Source organism: Leptosomus discolor, chromosome 11 (genome assembly GCF_034619465.1).
Source record: "Leptosomus discolor isolate bLepDis1 chromosome 11, bLepDis1.hap2, whole genome shotgun sequence".
Classification (NCBI taxonomy): Eukaryota; Metazoa; Chordata; class Aves; order Leptosomiformes; family Leptosomidae; genus Leptosomus; species Leptosomus discolor.
In genome coordinates this window covers 14,770,271-14,787,526 of record NC_141401.1, presented here as the reverse complement: position 1 = coordinate 14,787,526, position 17,256 = coordinate 14,770,271, and the positions used below count along the sequence as shown (strand labels likewise).

The 17,256-nt window shown below is 42.0% G+C and overlaps 1 protein-coding gene across 1 annotated transcript in view; it reads right to left on the bottom strand.

Annotated features, from left to right (window-relative positions):
• Nucleotides 1-15,711, bottom strand: part of PSTPIP1 (proline-serine-threonine phosphatase interacting protein 1) — a 54,573-nt gene extending 38,862 nt beyond the window's left edge. Inside the window, exon 1 of the mRNA XM_086471327.1 lies at nucleotides 15,679-15,711. Within this exon, the coding sequence (XP_086327453.1) occupies nucleotides 15,679-15,711 (33 nt within the window). The remainder of the gene's footprint in view (nucleotides 1-15,678) is intronic.
• Between the last annotated feature and the right edge of the window lie 1,545 nt (nucleotides 15,712-17,256).

Below are 17,256 nucleotides of genomic sequence, written 5' to 3'. Positions count from 1 at the left end.
CCATAAATTGTTTAGGCGTAAGTTTACTTACACAAACATTTCCCTTTCCTTTCAACAGCTCTTTTTTCTTCTTTCATGTGTTGTACAACTGCATCTTCTCTCAACCTCTTCTTGAATCCAAACAAACCTCCTTTACCCTTTCCTGAGATACTGGTTTTAATTCCATTGATTCCCGTGTGTTCTTATAGTACCTGTTCAAGGCTGAATAAATCCCTGTTGGACAAGGATGATGCTCTACTACTCCAGTAAAGACTAACTGATGCTTTGTACCATGGCATTAATGTCTGGTCTCTAAGAAACACTTCTGGTACATCAGAGGATCGTATTTGCCTTCTTCCACCATAAAATCACAGCAGTGGCACCTAATTGAGCTATGATCTATTGATATACCTGCAATTTTCTCCTTCTGAAATTTTACTTAATGAAATCCCAGAGTGTATTGGACCTTTTTGCTATGAATCTCTTACTCTCATTTTGCCCTTTGAAACTAATTTTATCTGCTTTCTGTTACCCCAGGCTTGACGGTTATAAGATACGTGCTGTACAATATTTCATTCTTCCTATTTGTTTCAACAACGGCTATTTCCAGCCCATTCTTAATGTCTTATGCCAGTATCTCCAATGAATATATTGAATAAAATTAATCCTGAGGCCAGCTCTCGAGATCCCTTCCTCCAGCTCAGGCATTTCCACTTTGGCACAAGCCACCAGCATCTGCCCCAGAACAGTGTCTTTGCCCACTTTACAGTTGTTCTCCCTCTGTGTCTGTTCAGTCCTGTTTTGTTTTTCTTCTCTAGTTTCTTAAGGATTTCCTGTGTAGCACCATAACAGACCCCACATTTTCTTCGTCAAGACACTCAAGACAGCAAAATCGTATCGCATTAAACAACTATCTAGCCTTGATAAGCTTGCCTTTATTCTATTTTCCATTTACCATTTTGTGTTGTAATTAGCATTCACATCGAAGGGTTTTACAAAAGTTGTTAAAGTCGCACTACTCAGCTAGTGCTTGGGCACCTCTCAGTGGCACTCTGTGATGATTATAAGAACTAATGAATAGTCAAAACCTATTTTATTCTTTTAAGAAATTAGAAGAATTCTTTAATTAGATCATAAATCTGTTCATTAAATGTGTAAAACATCATTTGTTTATAACAAAATCTAGGTAGCTGCCTGGGAGAGGGTGGTTTGAATCACCACCAGTAATTTGTCTCATTGCCAACAAAGTGATTCCACTTAGTTAAAGCGTGTGTGGCTGTGAAAGAGGATTTACTCGTTGTTATTTGAATATAAAAGATTAGTTAATCTAAATTGTCCAACAGACCTATAATCACTAGTAAGAAAGTGCTTGACAAAGGGATTTCAGTGTTGCAGGCAGATTCATATTGTCCTGAGACTCTTTCATTAATTCTTCACGTGAGTGTTGGTCTCTGCCCTGGAGCCCAGGTTTTTTCTTCTCCTGGGGAAAATCATAGCTGGTGGAGAGGCAGCATCTCCTCTCCTCTTCCCATCTAGAAAAGCTGCTTCCCTCCAGTGCAACGAGCGACACTGTTCCTCCAGAGATGAAAGAAATGTTAAAGGGAGTATATGACTGAAAACCACAAATTTTATGCTCTAGTTTAACGAGAATAGCTTTTTCTAGAATACTTGAAAGGAGGCATGGAAGACTGCAAGCAGAGGTGTTGACAGTAAGCACAGTGGGGTATGCTTTCTTCTTTCCGTTTCTTTTTTCCTCTGAGGCTTAACGATGGTGCTCTCTCACATTAGTGTTTTTCTGAAGAGATAGGTGCCTTGGGACTGCGCTATCCCATCTGGTAGAAGTTTCTCCATAGGCAATCACACAGGTAAACATCAGGAGTTAATTGTGGGAGAGATTATTCATGGCTGGGTCTGAGCTGGTTTCTGCAGCCATGAGGGAGAGGCTCTGAGGATTTTGGTTTGGTTACAGAGGCTGCAACCGGGAGGACTGATGGTGTCAGTTCCCTGCCCAGAGGGTGGAAAGTTCTGGACAAAGATAGCTGTGGGGTGACATAGTTTCTTCTTACCTCCTGGTGGCACAAAGCTGAGTAACCTTCTGCTAGGTCTTGTGTCTTTAACTAGCTGAGAATCAGCCTTACAGCACATCTCTGAGCCTTGGGCTGCTGGGTGCTCAGAGGGTACTACAAGGCTTTTTGAAGAGCAAGCGTCTATGTTTTAAAGTCAGGTTATTGCAATAATATCAAGCAGGAAAGACTAAAATTAAAATGCTTTACTGGCTACTGAAGCATTGTTTTGGTAAATAGCTATTGCAATGGACTGAACTGAACTGAAGCAAAAATAGCCAGGTTTCTGTGCAAAGCACTCGCTAAATTGTACGCCCTTGCATGTCCAACCGCTAATATTCAGAAGGCTCTGCAAATTGATCAAGTCATTGTGGTTGTGCTGTAGGAACAGTGGGCTCTTCTGTTGCGGCTGGTTGTCTTGGAGCATTTCTAACACCATCCCAGGACCTGGCTTGCCCACTCAGAACTACTTGTAGACGTAGCTTGCATACCACAATTCATGCCTCTGCCTGCTCCTGCAGGGTAAGCTGGCGTAGCGTCTGCCCCAGGGAAGTGCTTTGCAGCTGAAGTCGTATGTCCTGGTTGGTGAGGGTCACTGCAGCTCCACCTCAGCTTGCTGCATTGCTCAGGGGAGCTGCAGTTCTGGCTGTCAGCAAAGACGACCTCTTCCCCAGTGCCTCCAGCTGCAAATCCTGCTCACTTGCTGTTTGCAAGGAGCCAGGTCCTAGGTGATGCACAGGGAGAGTAATCCCCTGGACAAGGCGCTGCAACAACACTACCCTGACAGGGAAGAAGGGCTGCAAAAGAAATAACTATGTAGCAGACACTGGGTGCATTGCTTGGTACGTGGCAGGAGAGTGCTGAGCTACCCTCGTGATCAAGATGGTATCAAAATCTGTACCTTAACTCATCTGCACATCTGAGGTGGGCCTGACTGCAAGTGGTAGTGGTAGGAGCACTTACAGTTATAGCATAGCTATCAGGTATTCTTTTGGCCTAATGATCCTTCATTTAAGAATTATTGGAAATTTATTATCTACAAATATTCAAAAAATCTTTAAAAAAAAAAAAAAGAACTTTCTCTTAAGTTTGAAAATACTTAGCTATAAAAGTGCATTCCCTGTCTTTGTTCTTAAAGGTATCTTCCCAAGGCTTTTATCAGAAGTATTATCAAGATGGGTTTTGGACTGAAAATGATAAATGTTGCTAACTCACCCAAATAAACAGTTCATACAGATTTTCCAAAAAAAAAAAATTGAAAAAAAAAAAATGAAACTGAATCTGTTATGAGTATCTTTGGATTTTTTATTAAAATCAAACTTTTTTTGCATCATAGCTTATCTTGTTTAGTTAAGGTAAGCTCTTGACAGTTTTAGTAACACAAAAACTTAATATTTCCTGGTTCACAAATGAAATAACTACTGGTGTGAGGAGGAAGTTTAGAGAGAACAGGGGATAGTGAGTTTTGAACAAGCATCATTCTGCTGATATCTTTTTCAACTGTCAGAAAGAAATCCTTTCTATCCACAGTTGTATCACACGTGATATCTCAGTCCTGTATTGAAACTAAGTTGTTCTGACTGAGTTATATCAATGAACTATATCATTGCATCATACCACTGTGTAATGGCACTGCTTTAAAAGAGTGTTTCTAGATCTTGATCTCTTGATCTGCTAGTCTACTTCTCCAGTGCTCTATCAACGGCTAAATATTTACTGTAGGTGACCAGCAAACAGATTTAATAGCCAACAGTCAAACACGATTTCAAGGCCAGGCTGGACGAGGCTGGGAGCAGCCTGGTCTAGTGGAAGGTGTACCTGCCCATGGAAGGGGGTTGGAACTGGGTGATCTTTAAGGTCCCTTCCAACCCAAACCATTTGGTGATTCTATGCTTTATAATCTCAAAGTACATTTGACTGGGCTGGATATTTTCTATCACGTCATGGTCTTTCACTGTAAGAGAATCATTTGCTTTGTGTTTCTTTTTTTTTTTTTTTTTCCCCTGGGATGCTTCAAAATTTCCTAATAACTCTAGGAATATATTCATATGATACCAAGTGTTTTAGGAATTCTACTGCTTTTTCTGCATCGCTCAAGCTATCCTGAAATAAATAGTGAAATAAAATGGGATAACAGTAAGCACTGCTGATTTGTGTATCTGGTGTCCCAGTCACTGTTAAATCCCCACTCCAGCCTAGCCGTGATACTGAGGAGGGGTACCTAGGCCTTACACGGCCCTGGTGCGACAAGAAGCAGTTAGGTCTTGCTTCCCATTATATGAGATGCTATCCTAGTTCTGCTTTACAGCAGTGAGACACAAAAGAGCCTTTTTTCAAAACAAAAACCCAGGTTCTCAGCCTGACCCTCTGCTGCCTTGTCCTGGAAATGTGTTAGCAGCTGAAAACCCAACCTAATTAAGAGGCGAGCACTTAAATGGGGGAAGGTCATTGGTGTCCAGAACAGAATGGCATTGCAGTAGAAGCCTCTAACCAAAACAATCTCCTCTGACCAATGCTTGGTGTGATACGAGTCCTTTTCTATACATTTTCATGTGATAACAAAGTGGTTAGTGAGTTTAAAAGCATATGCCCATGCTGCATACTGCTGTACTGTGTAAGAGATCCTTTTTCTTGCTGGAACTGGTTGGAATAGACAGGAAGACAATGGTTGCTCCTGCCTTCCAAGATAAAACTGACTACAGAATATATACAAACATTAAAAAAAAAAACCCTTTTTTTTAAAAAGTATCTGTTTTTTCCGCATAAGCAGAAAAAAAGCAAGGAAGAGTAGGGGGGCTGGAGCTGGCTGTATAACATTTCTGTCATTTCTTGTAAATTCACTCTTTGCACATTAGAAACATAAATGTTTGCTAAGGATATAGGTGGATATCATGGGACTTTTTTGTGATGATTTCAGGAGTTGACTTGGTCATTTTCAACATGAGGCTTAGTTTGCAATTTCACTGCAGTCTTTGTTACCTCAACCTGCGATGCAGTACTTTTCATGGGGAGCTAACAGCATTTATTGCCAGACATAGCACAGATGTGAACACTGAATGGGTCCTTCAAAAATCAGATGGAAAAAAAACATTGTATTTGTAGCATGCCAATTGCTGAACTGCTAGATTGCTGTCTCAGCCTTCCCTCTGTAACGAGGTAGGCTAGAGAACTTCAAATGAAAGCAGAGATTCTCATCAGACTTCAATTCTGCAGCAGCTAGGATATTCAGAAATAAACTGAAATTGGTATTTCACAAACTTAATGGTAGCATTGCAAAATTGGTGACATTGAGTAAACCGGTAGCTTCCTAGTGGTCTTCTGCTCTCTATGACATTGTGGGTTTTCTCCAAGAAGGAAATGGTCGGTTTAGAGTTCTGCTGACGAGAGGAATTTGCTCCTCAGCTTCCTGAGCCCTCGCCCTCCTCACTGGAGTCCTGGACTGCTCATGCGTTATGTATTAGGTATTCTCATAGTCACAGCATGTTGTTTGGCTCTCTTCACGTTTTAATCACCCCATGATTTGCATAGCTACAAAGTGATGGCTGCACAAAAGCCTTCTTCACTCTTGCAGGTGGTTTGTTGGCTGGCAGACAAATGGCACACAGGGAACAGACTTGGAAAGTCTCAGTTTCAGTCTAATAAAAAGACTCTGTGCTTATTACCTCCATTTTAGCTTCCTTTATTAATAATTTAATTAAATATTTTTTGGAGAATGCACAATGTTTCCTAGGGAATAAAAACTGTAGCTTAATTTTTGGTCTCTTTGTAAAGAGTGCATGTTTTCTATTATTGTTTGCAAAGCAGTGTTTTCACATCTCATAATGTGATTAATCATAAAATTAGTCCTCCAAGCTTTAGCCACAGGACCAGAGAATATGACAGTGATCTTTCAACTTTCAGCTTCTTTCCAATGTTACGTAGAAGGAGCTTTGCATTTTGGAAGGCAGAAATAGAGCTTCAGAGATATGCCATGGAATCACCTCTCTTCTGTTCCCCATCTGTCCATGTCTCCTAATGCCTCAATTCAGGAGGCCCTTCCACAAAGGGCAAGAGCAAAGTCAGGAAATAGAAAACTTGTGTCATTCCTTTTCACAAGAACACCTTCTCCTTCTTTGTACTGAATAGGAGAAAAGCATCTCTCTTAATTTTGAGGTGCTGTCATTTATTGTTTTATTCCAAGTGTCTTGTATTGTAGAGCAGCCAGGGAAAACGATGTGCCCTCTTCTGAATTGCACACATTCTACCAGGTTGAGATCATGCTTTTATTCGCCCATTTCCACTAGTTTTCGTTTACTTCAGCCTGAAGTTCCTGCAGGTGGGGGGATCAGGATGTTTCTGACCACCTTCAGGACATGGCGTGCTCCTACTGCACAACAGTTCAGACCCCTGAGGCTTCTGCGCAAGGAAAAGGAGAAAGGAGCCAACAGCCAGATGTGCGTCATAAGAGAAAGTGTGACAAAAAGCTGTCCATTCAGGAAATTTGGATATTATAACAAACTTCTGGAACACCTTTGTGATGGGGATAGAGAGAAACAGGACAGAAGGTAGAAAAATCCCTCACTAGTTTTAAATGGGAGCTTGATGTGTCTATATGACACAGGTTTGAGGTGATGGCATCCCTTTATATTTTCTCCATGTGGTGACTTTAGACAACAGCTAAATCCATCAAGTAAGGTGGCTTCTTCCTGGGAGCCAACAGAGAGGCCTGATGTGAGCATTTGTACTTGCCTTTCATAAGGCACAGTGCTGTTTTGCCATGGTGCCTTCTGGAGTCCGATAGATAAATTTGTCAGTGGTGAAATCAGATGTTGCTTCAGTCTCTTATTGAATAGTACAAGCTACACAAGAGAAACTGGAAGTAAAACAAGGAGAAATAGAATCTTAAAAGTAGAGGATACTGTTTCATATGAAATAATGGTCAGAGTTTATTTTTGTTTCTTTCCTCTTTACTTCATCCTCTTCCAGGTCTCTTCCCTTTTATAAGAGAGCTCCTCTCCTCCTGCAAGCACTGTGGGGTAGGTCCCAGACTGCTATGAGTGAGGCAGCTTGAAACAACCCTGACTTGCTCAGGCACAGAGACAATTGTTCAGAACGTTCATATAGAGCCACTGGAACCAAACCTACTTAGTTGGCACATTAATTCATCAAAAAACTGTCTGTCTTTCCCCTCCCTGTTCTAGAAAATGTAGAAACATTTCCTGTTAGTCTTGAAAAATGCACTAACTGTGCACAACGTCCTGCTGCACCCACACTCTCTTCTTCCCCTGTAAAGTGAGCCAGGCACTTTGTTAGTGGTCTTTCCTGGCATATTGGGAAGGGTAAAGCTTCAGGAAATCTTCCCAGAGTCTTGCTGTACAAGGGCAATGAGTTAAAGATTTAGTTCGTTTCTTAGTGAGGATTATTCCGATAGCTACATATTACCATTTTTACCATTTCTACTTCACAAGAGATCGTCACCACCTAAACAATCATTTTCAACATATCCTGTTACTCAATGTGATGCAACATATTCTTACACTCCGTTAGTATGGTGTATCACAAAGTCCTGGGGAATTGTGTAATCCAACATAACAAAATACATTTTAAACTTTTAGAAATTCTTAAAAGGCGGGGGTTCATATAAGTAAAGTCAAGCAGTTTGTCCAGGTGGGACAACTGTGCTAGCATTACATTACCTTCTGGGAGGCATTTCTCTGTGTTTGCTCCCACTTGCATAAATGTCTGTCCTGCCTTGTACAAAATTAATTTATTAATTCTGGCTTTTTTAGGAATTGCTGAATCAATGAGGTATTTAGCTGGATGTATCCCCTTTCTGCTGCAAGCTCCTAGGAAAAACCGGAAGATCTATATAAGAGTGTGCACACTAAGGGACTGCACCAGCATAGCTACTTTTGAACCCTTTGAGCTGTTAAAACTGTTTCATCAGCCCAACTGTCACACACGAGGTGTCTGCTCACTCAAAACTGCCTTGTCTTTTAACCAGCAAGAATAAAATTCTAGTTCTACTCGCAAAGAGCCTCAGCATTATCTGCCTGAGGAGTGTTCCATGTTCTCATGAGCCTCTCATACAAAATGAACTACTAACCCTTCTGGAGCAGGGTGGAAAAGCATTTTCTTGCCCTGCAAATTTATATAAAATTTTAAAAGTCCCCATTTCACCTCTTGACAACAAGAGAACAGAAAACAACAAAAAAAGACATTCACATTGATATAGAGAAGAAACTTGCTCCAAATCAGGCAGATCTGATTGAGACATCCCACTGCCTAAGCTGGCCCACTATCCACCATCTGCTGTCTATACAGGGAAGAGGAATTTCATTTTAATCTCCCCTTTCTCTAGCTGTTTTACTTGTGGATGAATCTGCTGGAGCAGAGGGAAGGCATGCCTGGACTCCAAGCTGCAGGTAGGGTAGACTGAGCAATGAAAGCTCCAGTTCCTGCTCCAGACTATGTCTACCCCCTGCAGAGCTCCCAGGACCCCAGAAGGCTGAGTTTTATGAGTTTGGTCTCCTCTTCCCCTCTTTGGTTAGAAATTTCACCTTAAACTTCCAACTCCAGAGGAAGCGTTCGCCAGATGTGAACTTTTTCAACAAAACCCAGCTTTATCTTCCAAAACAGCTCCCCTACTTCCAGTTAAACTGTGTTTTCCCCAAAAAAAGTTTCTGTCAAAAATACGAGTCCTAACCAAATATGCAGCCTGGGTCTTCCAATGGCAGGTGCCTCCTCTCCTTCTGGTGCTCCTGGGGATTTCCATCCTGCTGAGCAGCCACCCCCAGGGCTGTTCATCAGCCCTGACTTGTTAATAACCCTTTAGTAATTACAGCACCTATTGCAAATAGCATGAAGCGATGGGACTCAGACTTCAGTGTTCTTGGCCACCTATTTTCTTTTTTTCTTTTGCCCCCACCCTTTATTTTTTACTTTTCTTTCCTTTTAGGAATTAATTAGGGATGGACAAATTGAAAGCAGCACCAAATAGCATCTTTGAAAAGTTGTTACTTTAAAGAAAAAAAAAGTTTATTTATTTATTTGCTCTGAATGGAAGAGAAAAAGCTGGTATCTCTAAGCTAGTTGGAGCTGGTCAATTTTCACTTAACTCTCAAGACTAAGAGTAAATAACTAGCCTTTCATTTCAAGCAAAAATGAAGTCGCACCAAAAGTATTTTACAAAGAACTATGGAACCTTTCAATTCCTCAATCTTGTTCAGTGACGTTTTCCCACCACTTTGAAGAAGTACTAAACTCCATTTATAGGAAGGGAGCAATTCTTTGAGGAACTGAAAAGCTGTTGGAATCTAGATGCATATTCTCAACATGTATTTTTTTCTCAGCCTTGACACCCTGAGCAATGCTGACTGATCCCCATGCAGAGCCATGCCCCCCAGCCCTCACTTTGTCCCAGCCTCAAATCCCCAAATTCTTACTGAATAACACAGTGAACTTTGTACTTTATCGAACTGTGGCTGCTGAGAAAAGTTTTATTACAAAATCTAGATTAAACGGGAGGTGAAACAAGTGTTTTCTGTGCCTTCTGCCAGCCACAATCTACCTTGCTGCGGTATGGTACAAAACTAAAACCAGAAACAAAGATCTTTTCAAGCTAAAAGGAGTTAAAGAATTACCAAAAAAAACCCTGCGTCTGTTTATGAAGCAGCCTGAGTTGCCTTCCATACAACTATGCAATGAGTGAAAGAGTGTAACCGGATTGAAATTCAGATTCTTCCACTGTGCCTGCAAAGCAACGCAAGGTCAGTGTCCCCAGTCAGTGACCGTAAACTTTGAAGAGAGAGCAGTGCAACTCCGTATTGCTGCATTGCGGGAGTGCAAGCCTTGTGGGAGGAAGGGGATGGGTCATGAATCACCCAGTCCTGCAAGGAAAAAAATATATGTTGAAATGAGATTCACAGGAAGAATCTGAGATTCACCCTGGAGAATCTGTCGTAGGAGACAGGCTGAGAGCTGGGATTGCTCAGCCTGCAGAAAGGATGGCTCAATGTGTGTAAATACCTGGTGGGAGGGAGTAGGCGAGATGGAGCCATGACTTCTCAGTCGTACCCAGTGACAGGGCAAAAGGCAATGGGGACAAATTGAAATACAAGAAGTCCTGTTTAAGCATTAGAAGGTTTTTTGCTGTAAGGGTGGTGAGACACTGCAACTGTTTGCCCAGAGAGGTTGTAGAGTCTCCATCTTTGGAGATACTCAAAACATGGTGTGGGCAAGCTGCTATAGCTGGCCCTGCACCGAGCAGGAGGTTGGCTGGATGATCTCCTGAGGCCTCTTCCAACCTCAGCTATTCTGTGACTCTGCCATGAGAAAATGCCCCTCAACATGCTGCTTGAGCAAACCAGAGGACACCCTCTTTGATCTTTGCATGAACTGCTGTTACAGATCCACAGGATCCATTTCAAGCTGTGTGTGACAAATACTCTAAGTGGTGTTCATTAGACATGTCTGTGTACGTGCGGGTGAAAAGAGTCGATGACTCACCTATTCCATATTCAAAATGCATACTCATGGCACAGTTAAAGTTGGCATAAATAAGAATCCTCCATCTCTCTGAGCCCAGGCAAAACCAAACAACTACTGCAGAGCAGGACAGATCAAAACAAACCAGATATAATAGTGTAAAAATATTAACACAACTGTCATGGTGGCTTCATCAATCAACCAATCAAACCCCCTAGATAAGGCACCCAATTGCAGCATGGTCATCAGAAAATTTTAACAAAATGTAATTACTTAACTGTCTAATTATTTCAGTTGCTGACCTAAAATGAGCTTTCCATAAACCAAATAATCAACCTGGTCTGGAAAACCTTCTGCAGCCTTAGGACCAGCCCACTGTATTTAAACATCCCCCGGATACTCTTCTTCCTCACAGGGAAGATGCTTAGCCTGATGTACCACATACAGGCCATAACTGAGCATATAACCAAAAGCTGCAAACACAAAGCTCTAGTCCTTCCATTTGAGGTCATCACCAAGGGAACGAACCACCCCAAACATGCTGTACTTGGTTCCTCACAAACCCTCCTAGGTGCTGTTTTAGCAACAGGGGAGATGGAAGTAGCCATTGATGTGTTTGCCTCGCTATCGATATCCGTGCTGGGAGCATTAGTTCATTTGAGCTTCATTTTAGATGTTTCTCTGCTTGGAAGTGATTCATGAAGCACCAGTGTTTCCATAGCCATAACAATAATCAGGTTTTCTATTTGTGATTTTCTGTGGTCTCAATGACTGTTGTGAGATGGCACCCTCCTTCACGGGTGCTTCTTGTTGCCCCAGTGAGCTAAATGTCCTTCCCAGATTGGCTAGGGGAATGTAGGAAGAAATTACATGTAAAAAAAGAATAGAACAGCCTCTTCCATGGAGATGAAGTTGACCTCACAACAAACACAGGCAACAGCTGGGCAATCAATTCAACTTTTCCAAGTTGATCTCCCCTTTATTCCCTATTTCCACACATGTCCACCGGTGGTGACTTGCCCTGGGTGTAAGCAGGGCCACAGACATACATCTGCTTCTAGCCACACTTTCTGGAATTCCGAGAGATGCAGTGTGTACCGACAACAGAGCCTGGCCTGTCCCTTAGGCAGCGTGCAGTGAGATTATTTATTTTAATTTGCCTTGTGTCAGCAGATACATATGCAGCTGGTGCAATCCAATTCAGATGAAACTCCGTGGGGCACCACTTGCAAAGCTGAGATGCCAAGGTGAACACGAAGGTGCAGACACGTCCTTCCCTGCCCGAGCTCAGCCGTGCCTCAGGTGCCGGGGGCTGGCAGGAGCCCTCACTAGCCCTGGTTCCTCCCTCCTGACAAACCTGCCCAGTCTCACTTCCTCCTCACAGACCTGCTTCAAAACAATGGGCCCTGCAAAACTTAACCTCTACAGGAAAGCAGGGTAGCTCCTGATATAAAAAAAGACTTCCTTTTTTGAGTAAAACACTTGATACTGTATTTCTTCAGTACATTGCCTAGTACGTCTAGGAAATAGTTTTACTGTGAGTTTTGTAATCATCTCTGCACTCTTGTAACACAGTTAAGAGTCTCATTAGAAGTTAAATTATTTATGAAATTATTTACATCTTCTTTGACATATATAACAGACCATTGTGTGACAAAGCTAAAGTGACAGTTGAGACCTTCACCTATGAAGTCAACTCTGCATTGAACCTGACGTTGGATATAGCCTGAAGTCAAAACAAGAAAGATTAAGCAAGCATCTTTGTAACAAGCTCTTTATCTTAAGCGCTTCCATGGCTCCCACTGCCATAGCGTCTGACCCAATTGTGGGTACTGCATAGCCAGGAATGTGGTAACGAGAAGTCCACAGCAGGGCAGGGAGGCCAATCTTGCTATCTCATGTTCAAGGTCTGCATCATATTTGCTGCTCCGTATCTCCAGCTCACTCACGCTTTTAAATCTGAGTTGTGAGAATCGAGAAGTCCTGAGCTCATCCCACAGCTGAAAATGAACAAGCACTTCATCCTAAGTACCTTAGGAGCCCATGACACATTTTCAGAATTGACTTGGCCACCTGAGTTCGATTCAAAGTTGCCAGAAGGAACAGGTTTGCTCCCATTCAACTCTGGGCACTTTGGACCCTGCCCCAAAACCAAATGCCTCCACCTCCTTCAAAAGTCTTCCTCATTCCCCCTTCCCAGGTCAGTAAGACAAAGCCAGTAAGTGGTGCCAGTAAGCTCCTACCTACCTCTTGGCCAGAAATAGCTGCATTTTACAAGGTTGCAACTGGAGTGTTGAGCAGTGTGTTGGAGGAAAAACCAAACAGAAGGAAAAGGCAATGACAAGAATTTCAGAGGAAAAGCAAACAATGAGTACAAGAACATAGAATGAGACAAAGAAAGAGACTCAGTATTTGTGACAGAAGGGGAAAGATTTTCTTGGTTAGTGGTTTTTTGTAACGAAAAAAAATTACCTTGCTCAGATCTCTGCCTATTAACATAACCCTCTTAGCATGAAACTCAGCTGGTATCGCAGACATACTCCCCATTAACATGGGAATTTACCTATCTGTCTAATATAATCCTAGAGAAGACAGGTGACATCTGGTACATTTGTACAGCAGCCCAGCAGAATATTAATCCATTAGCAACTGCCCTGCACTGGCTAAGAAAAATGATTTGTATTTTCATCTCACTAATATTGTCAAAGGATAGAAAACTTCTGCTGAGAAGCACATTTTAGTGGAGGCTTTGGGCAACTTTGCCTTAAACCATTATGGAGTGTGTGGAGGATATAAAACCAAAAATTGTAATTAAAAAATATACTGACTTTAGCCCAGGCCATGCTACAAATAAAATTTTAAAAATTATCGCAAGTGTGAAACTTTTAATGTAGTACTGCCACTGCTACATTTAATAGGGGAAAACAGAAATTAAAACTTATACCTGTTCTGTGGAACAATTTGCATTTTCCTGAAAGACAGCACGTGCTGTTCTTACGAAGCTTGAGGAACTTTGAGGAGGAATGAATAGTGCTCTTTCTCCGCTAGTTGGGAAGATTTGCTGCTTTTAGGATTTCTTTATATGTTTTACATTGCGATAGGTACTAAAGAAATTTCTGCCTATCCAAAAGTTTACTGATGGTAAGAGCAGGGAGTTGTTGCTTAGGGTATACCTTGTCAGGGCAAATTACAGAGAGGTGGTGGGGTGGTGTCCTTAGGCAGGTCTTAGAGATCAGGGATCTTTATTGAGTCATCTACTATGGTGCAACTATACTTTTTGGTTTTTAATTGTGAAGACAGTTTCTATTCATGGTACAAACTGAATAAAGGAGATAATTGCTCACTGAAGCAAACCAAGCAAATACATTTCCCTCTCACTAAAGGACGTAACAGAACATTATGAATGCAAAAATAATTGCTGGTCTTGTGATTTGGCGGGCAAGCTGTACTCTTTTGCAGCATTGTGCAATATCCTGTAAGTTTTCATTTTAAAGACTTGCTGCATAGCTAAAACTACCATCCTGCAACTGGATATATTTCTGCCCCGTTAATCAAGCTTGGCAATACAATGTTTCCAGCCAAACAATATTAAAACCAAAGATGCTTTCCTTTAAGAAAGGTGTTAGCTTCAAAGCTCGGCAAGGATTATAGTCATGTTAACATGACTAAGCACAGGAGAGAAGTTTAGGGGAGAAGATCCATAAAGAACTGGCCTGGCCAGATTGTCAACTGGCATTAATCACCCTAACCTTACTCCAGTCATAGGGTACACCTGACTTACTCTTGCTAAAGACCAACACCCTGAAAATTAAATATACTAAAAGTATATAGTTCTAAAAGTCACACTGCATATTTTCCAAGGAAGTCCAGAAATGCGAAAGCTGAAGCTCCCAGGGTAGCACTGACTTGCAGCTGTGTCCTACCCCATGCACAGGACCATGCAGTTAGTAGGTGTAGAAAAGAGGAGGCACAGAGAATCTCATGTAGGTGTGGTCTGGCACAGTTAGAGTTAACATCAAAATTAACTTTTATATTTCCTCATTAGATATTTTTTTTTAAACTGTTCAAATCTGGTACTGGAGTGGGGGCAGGGAGGGCTTCCTGGAAGTGCCGGGAGGAAGGTGGTTCACTGTGATATGTTCTCGCATCTGCCCTTTTATTTCATACCAAGAGAGGGTTCAGCCTCTTCAAAAGCGCGGTGGATGGAAAGAAACCGCTTACGCCGTGAAGGGTCTGTTCTGCTTGGCCTGATAGGAAAATGGCAGGAAGAACTCATACGCCTTCATGTCTTTCTTTAAGTCAGTCCTAGATGCTGAAAAAACGATTGCCCGGACAAGGGGCAACCACACAACATCCTGTTTACCCAACTTTGCAACGTTAGGGTTTCGTTGTTTTGGTTTTTTCCTTAAAACCTCTACTCCAGAAGCAATTGCAAGAGACCCTCAGGTTACCCTTGAGAGAAAAATAACTGGGGTCTTTTTACTTTATAACTGCAGAGAAAGAGCTTAAAAACAAGACACAAAAAGATTCTTCAACCAAAAGTGAAATAACAAGACGGAGCATATCTACTTGCTTTAGTATCCACCGGTTTTAAGCCAGTTGTCAGTGTTGGGGCTTAGTTCTCGACTGTCACCTCTGTTTTTTCCTACCTACTGTATGATTTCTGAGCGCCTACATGCCTCTTGCGTGTCCTTCTGCACCTAAAAGCAGGCATGGACTCTGTAGGTGGGTGAGCAATAGCATTTTGCATGCAGCCAGCATGCAAACATGAGAGAATTCTGACTGTAATTAGTAACAGTTCACCTGCTCAGTGGATCCACTCCTAAAACTGAGGACACTCACTGCAAGCAAGTGCTCTTAGGGCTACGGACAGGCAAACCCATGTCCCTTTCAAAAGTGGTTGCTGGACCTCGCCCGGGTACTGAGAATGTCAACTGTTTTAATTAGATTGGAGATAATTCTTTACAATGTATTCTTCTGCCTAGGATTGAACACTTACATGACCGAACAGCATGTTTTCGCTTGGAGACAAATTTGCTTTTTTACTAAACTGAATTTAAGACACAGAACAGGATTAAGTTAGTTTATATACAGAACTAAGCTGTATCTTTGAAGATTTTTAAATACAGACATAGGGAATATAGGAAACACATAGGAAATGCTCACTTACCCAAAATGCATCTTTGAACTGCAGCTGTGTCATTATTATTGCTCGGTGGAGGTGGAGGAATCCTTCAGCAAGTTCGTTCTTGGATGAGAGTGGCAGCAGCCACAGCACTGAGCTTCGCTGCTATAGCCCAGCCAAAGCAGAAAGTGAAGCACATCCACAGCCCTGTCTCTTCTGAAGTCAAGCTGCTGAAAAATAGCATTGGGCAGTTGCAGGCAGCTCAGCGTAATGACCTATGGCTGTGAAGGGACAGAGGGGAAAAAAGCTCTTGCTCACACACGGAGACATGCACGCACTCAGCACCCTAACCCCAAACCTGTTTCTCCTCTGGTAAACAGTTAATATTGAAATGAGGAAGCAAGGAGATGTCAAATGATGTCAGGCTGCTCCTTGCCATGTGCAGGCTGGCAAATGGGAAAAAAAAAAAAAAAAAAGAGAGGGAAAAAAAAAAGTAGTAAAATTCAGTGATATGATTTGATCAGCTACAGGAGGAGAGAGAGCAATTAAAATGCAAAGGAAAACAGCACAATACAAAGAGATAAGCTGTGGAGGAAATTAGAGTCAAACGATTGTATAACGCTGCGGTGTCACAAAGAAAAAGAAGCAAAAGAAATTTATTTCTCCAGTACCTTCTGGGGCTGGCAGGGGCCCATGTATTTGCACATGGGAAGTGTAGCTTAAAGTTGCATTTTGCAGGTGAAAAGTCTTTTCAAGACTGGTTAAATTAAGAACACTGTAAAGTGTGCAGGTGTCTGTATGCTTTTAGATACCTGTATGTCTCTATATATAAAAGTTCTGATTTGCATGCCCTCATGGAAATGTTTATATGAATAAGCAAGACATGTGAAATTGAAAAGTAAAATCCAAACTCTTAAAAAACTTGTGGTAAGAGAGCTAAGAGTTCATTAGCACCAGGACCTGAAGTGAAGCTTCACAGACATCTGAACCGGCAGTGCGCCCAGCACCACACCCAGCGCGCTGCTGACATCAAGTGTTTCAGACAGCTCCTTAAATAAGCTAACCGAGCTGTTACAACGCAGCCGCAAATAACCGACCGTAAGGTAATAGGTCTAGTGCTTCCATGAAACCCTCTTCAAAATACCTGTCCTGCAAGTGAGGTTGCCTCTGTCCACTCCTTAGGGTGTTTTAAGGCATCTGTGTTTTCAAATACTCATTGGCATTTTCAGAGGGTAGGAAAAAAACAAAAGTAAAAAGCTCCTGCCATGATTGCCGGTGCAAAAATGTGTCTTTCCAGACACCAAGAACACATCGGGACTTACTTGGCTATAACTAATTAACATTGCTCCTGATGCCTGGGTGTTTCTTTTTTCTTAGTGTCCCTGCAGCACCAGCCACATGGGCAGATTATTTCATAGTGAGGAAGTCTTGCAACTTCACTGGGCTGCAGCAGGCACAGAGATCGCCTCAGACACATCTGCAGCAGTTGGTGGCTAGAGTTATCAGTAGTCACTCCATGAGCAATTTGTAGCTGGTATTTTAGAGAATTGGCAAATTTCCTTCCTGGTGGTCTGAAGAAGACAGGGAATGTGCGGAGCCTTTGAAAAGGAAAATGAAGTGCAA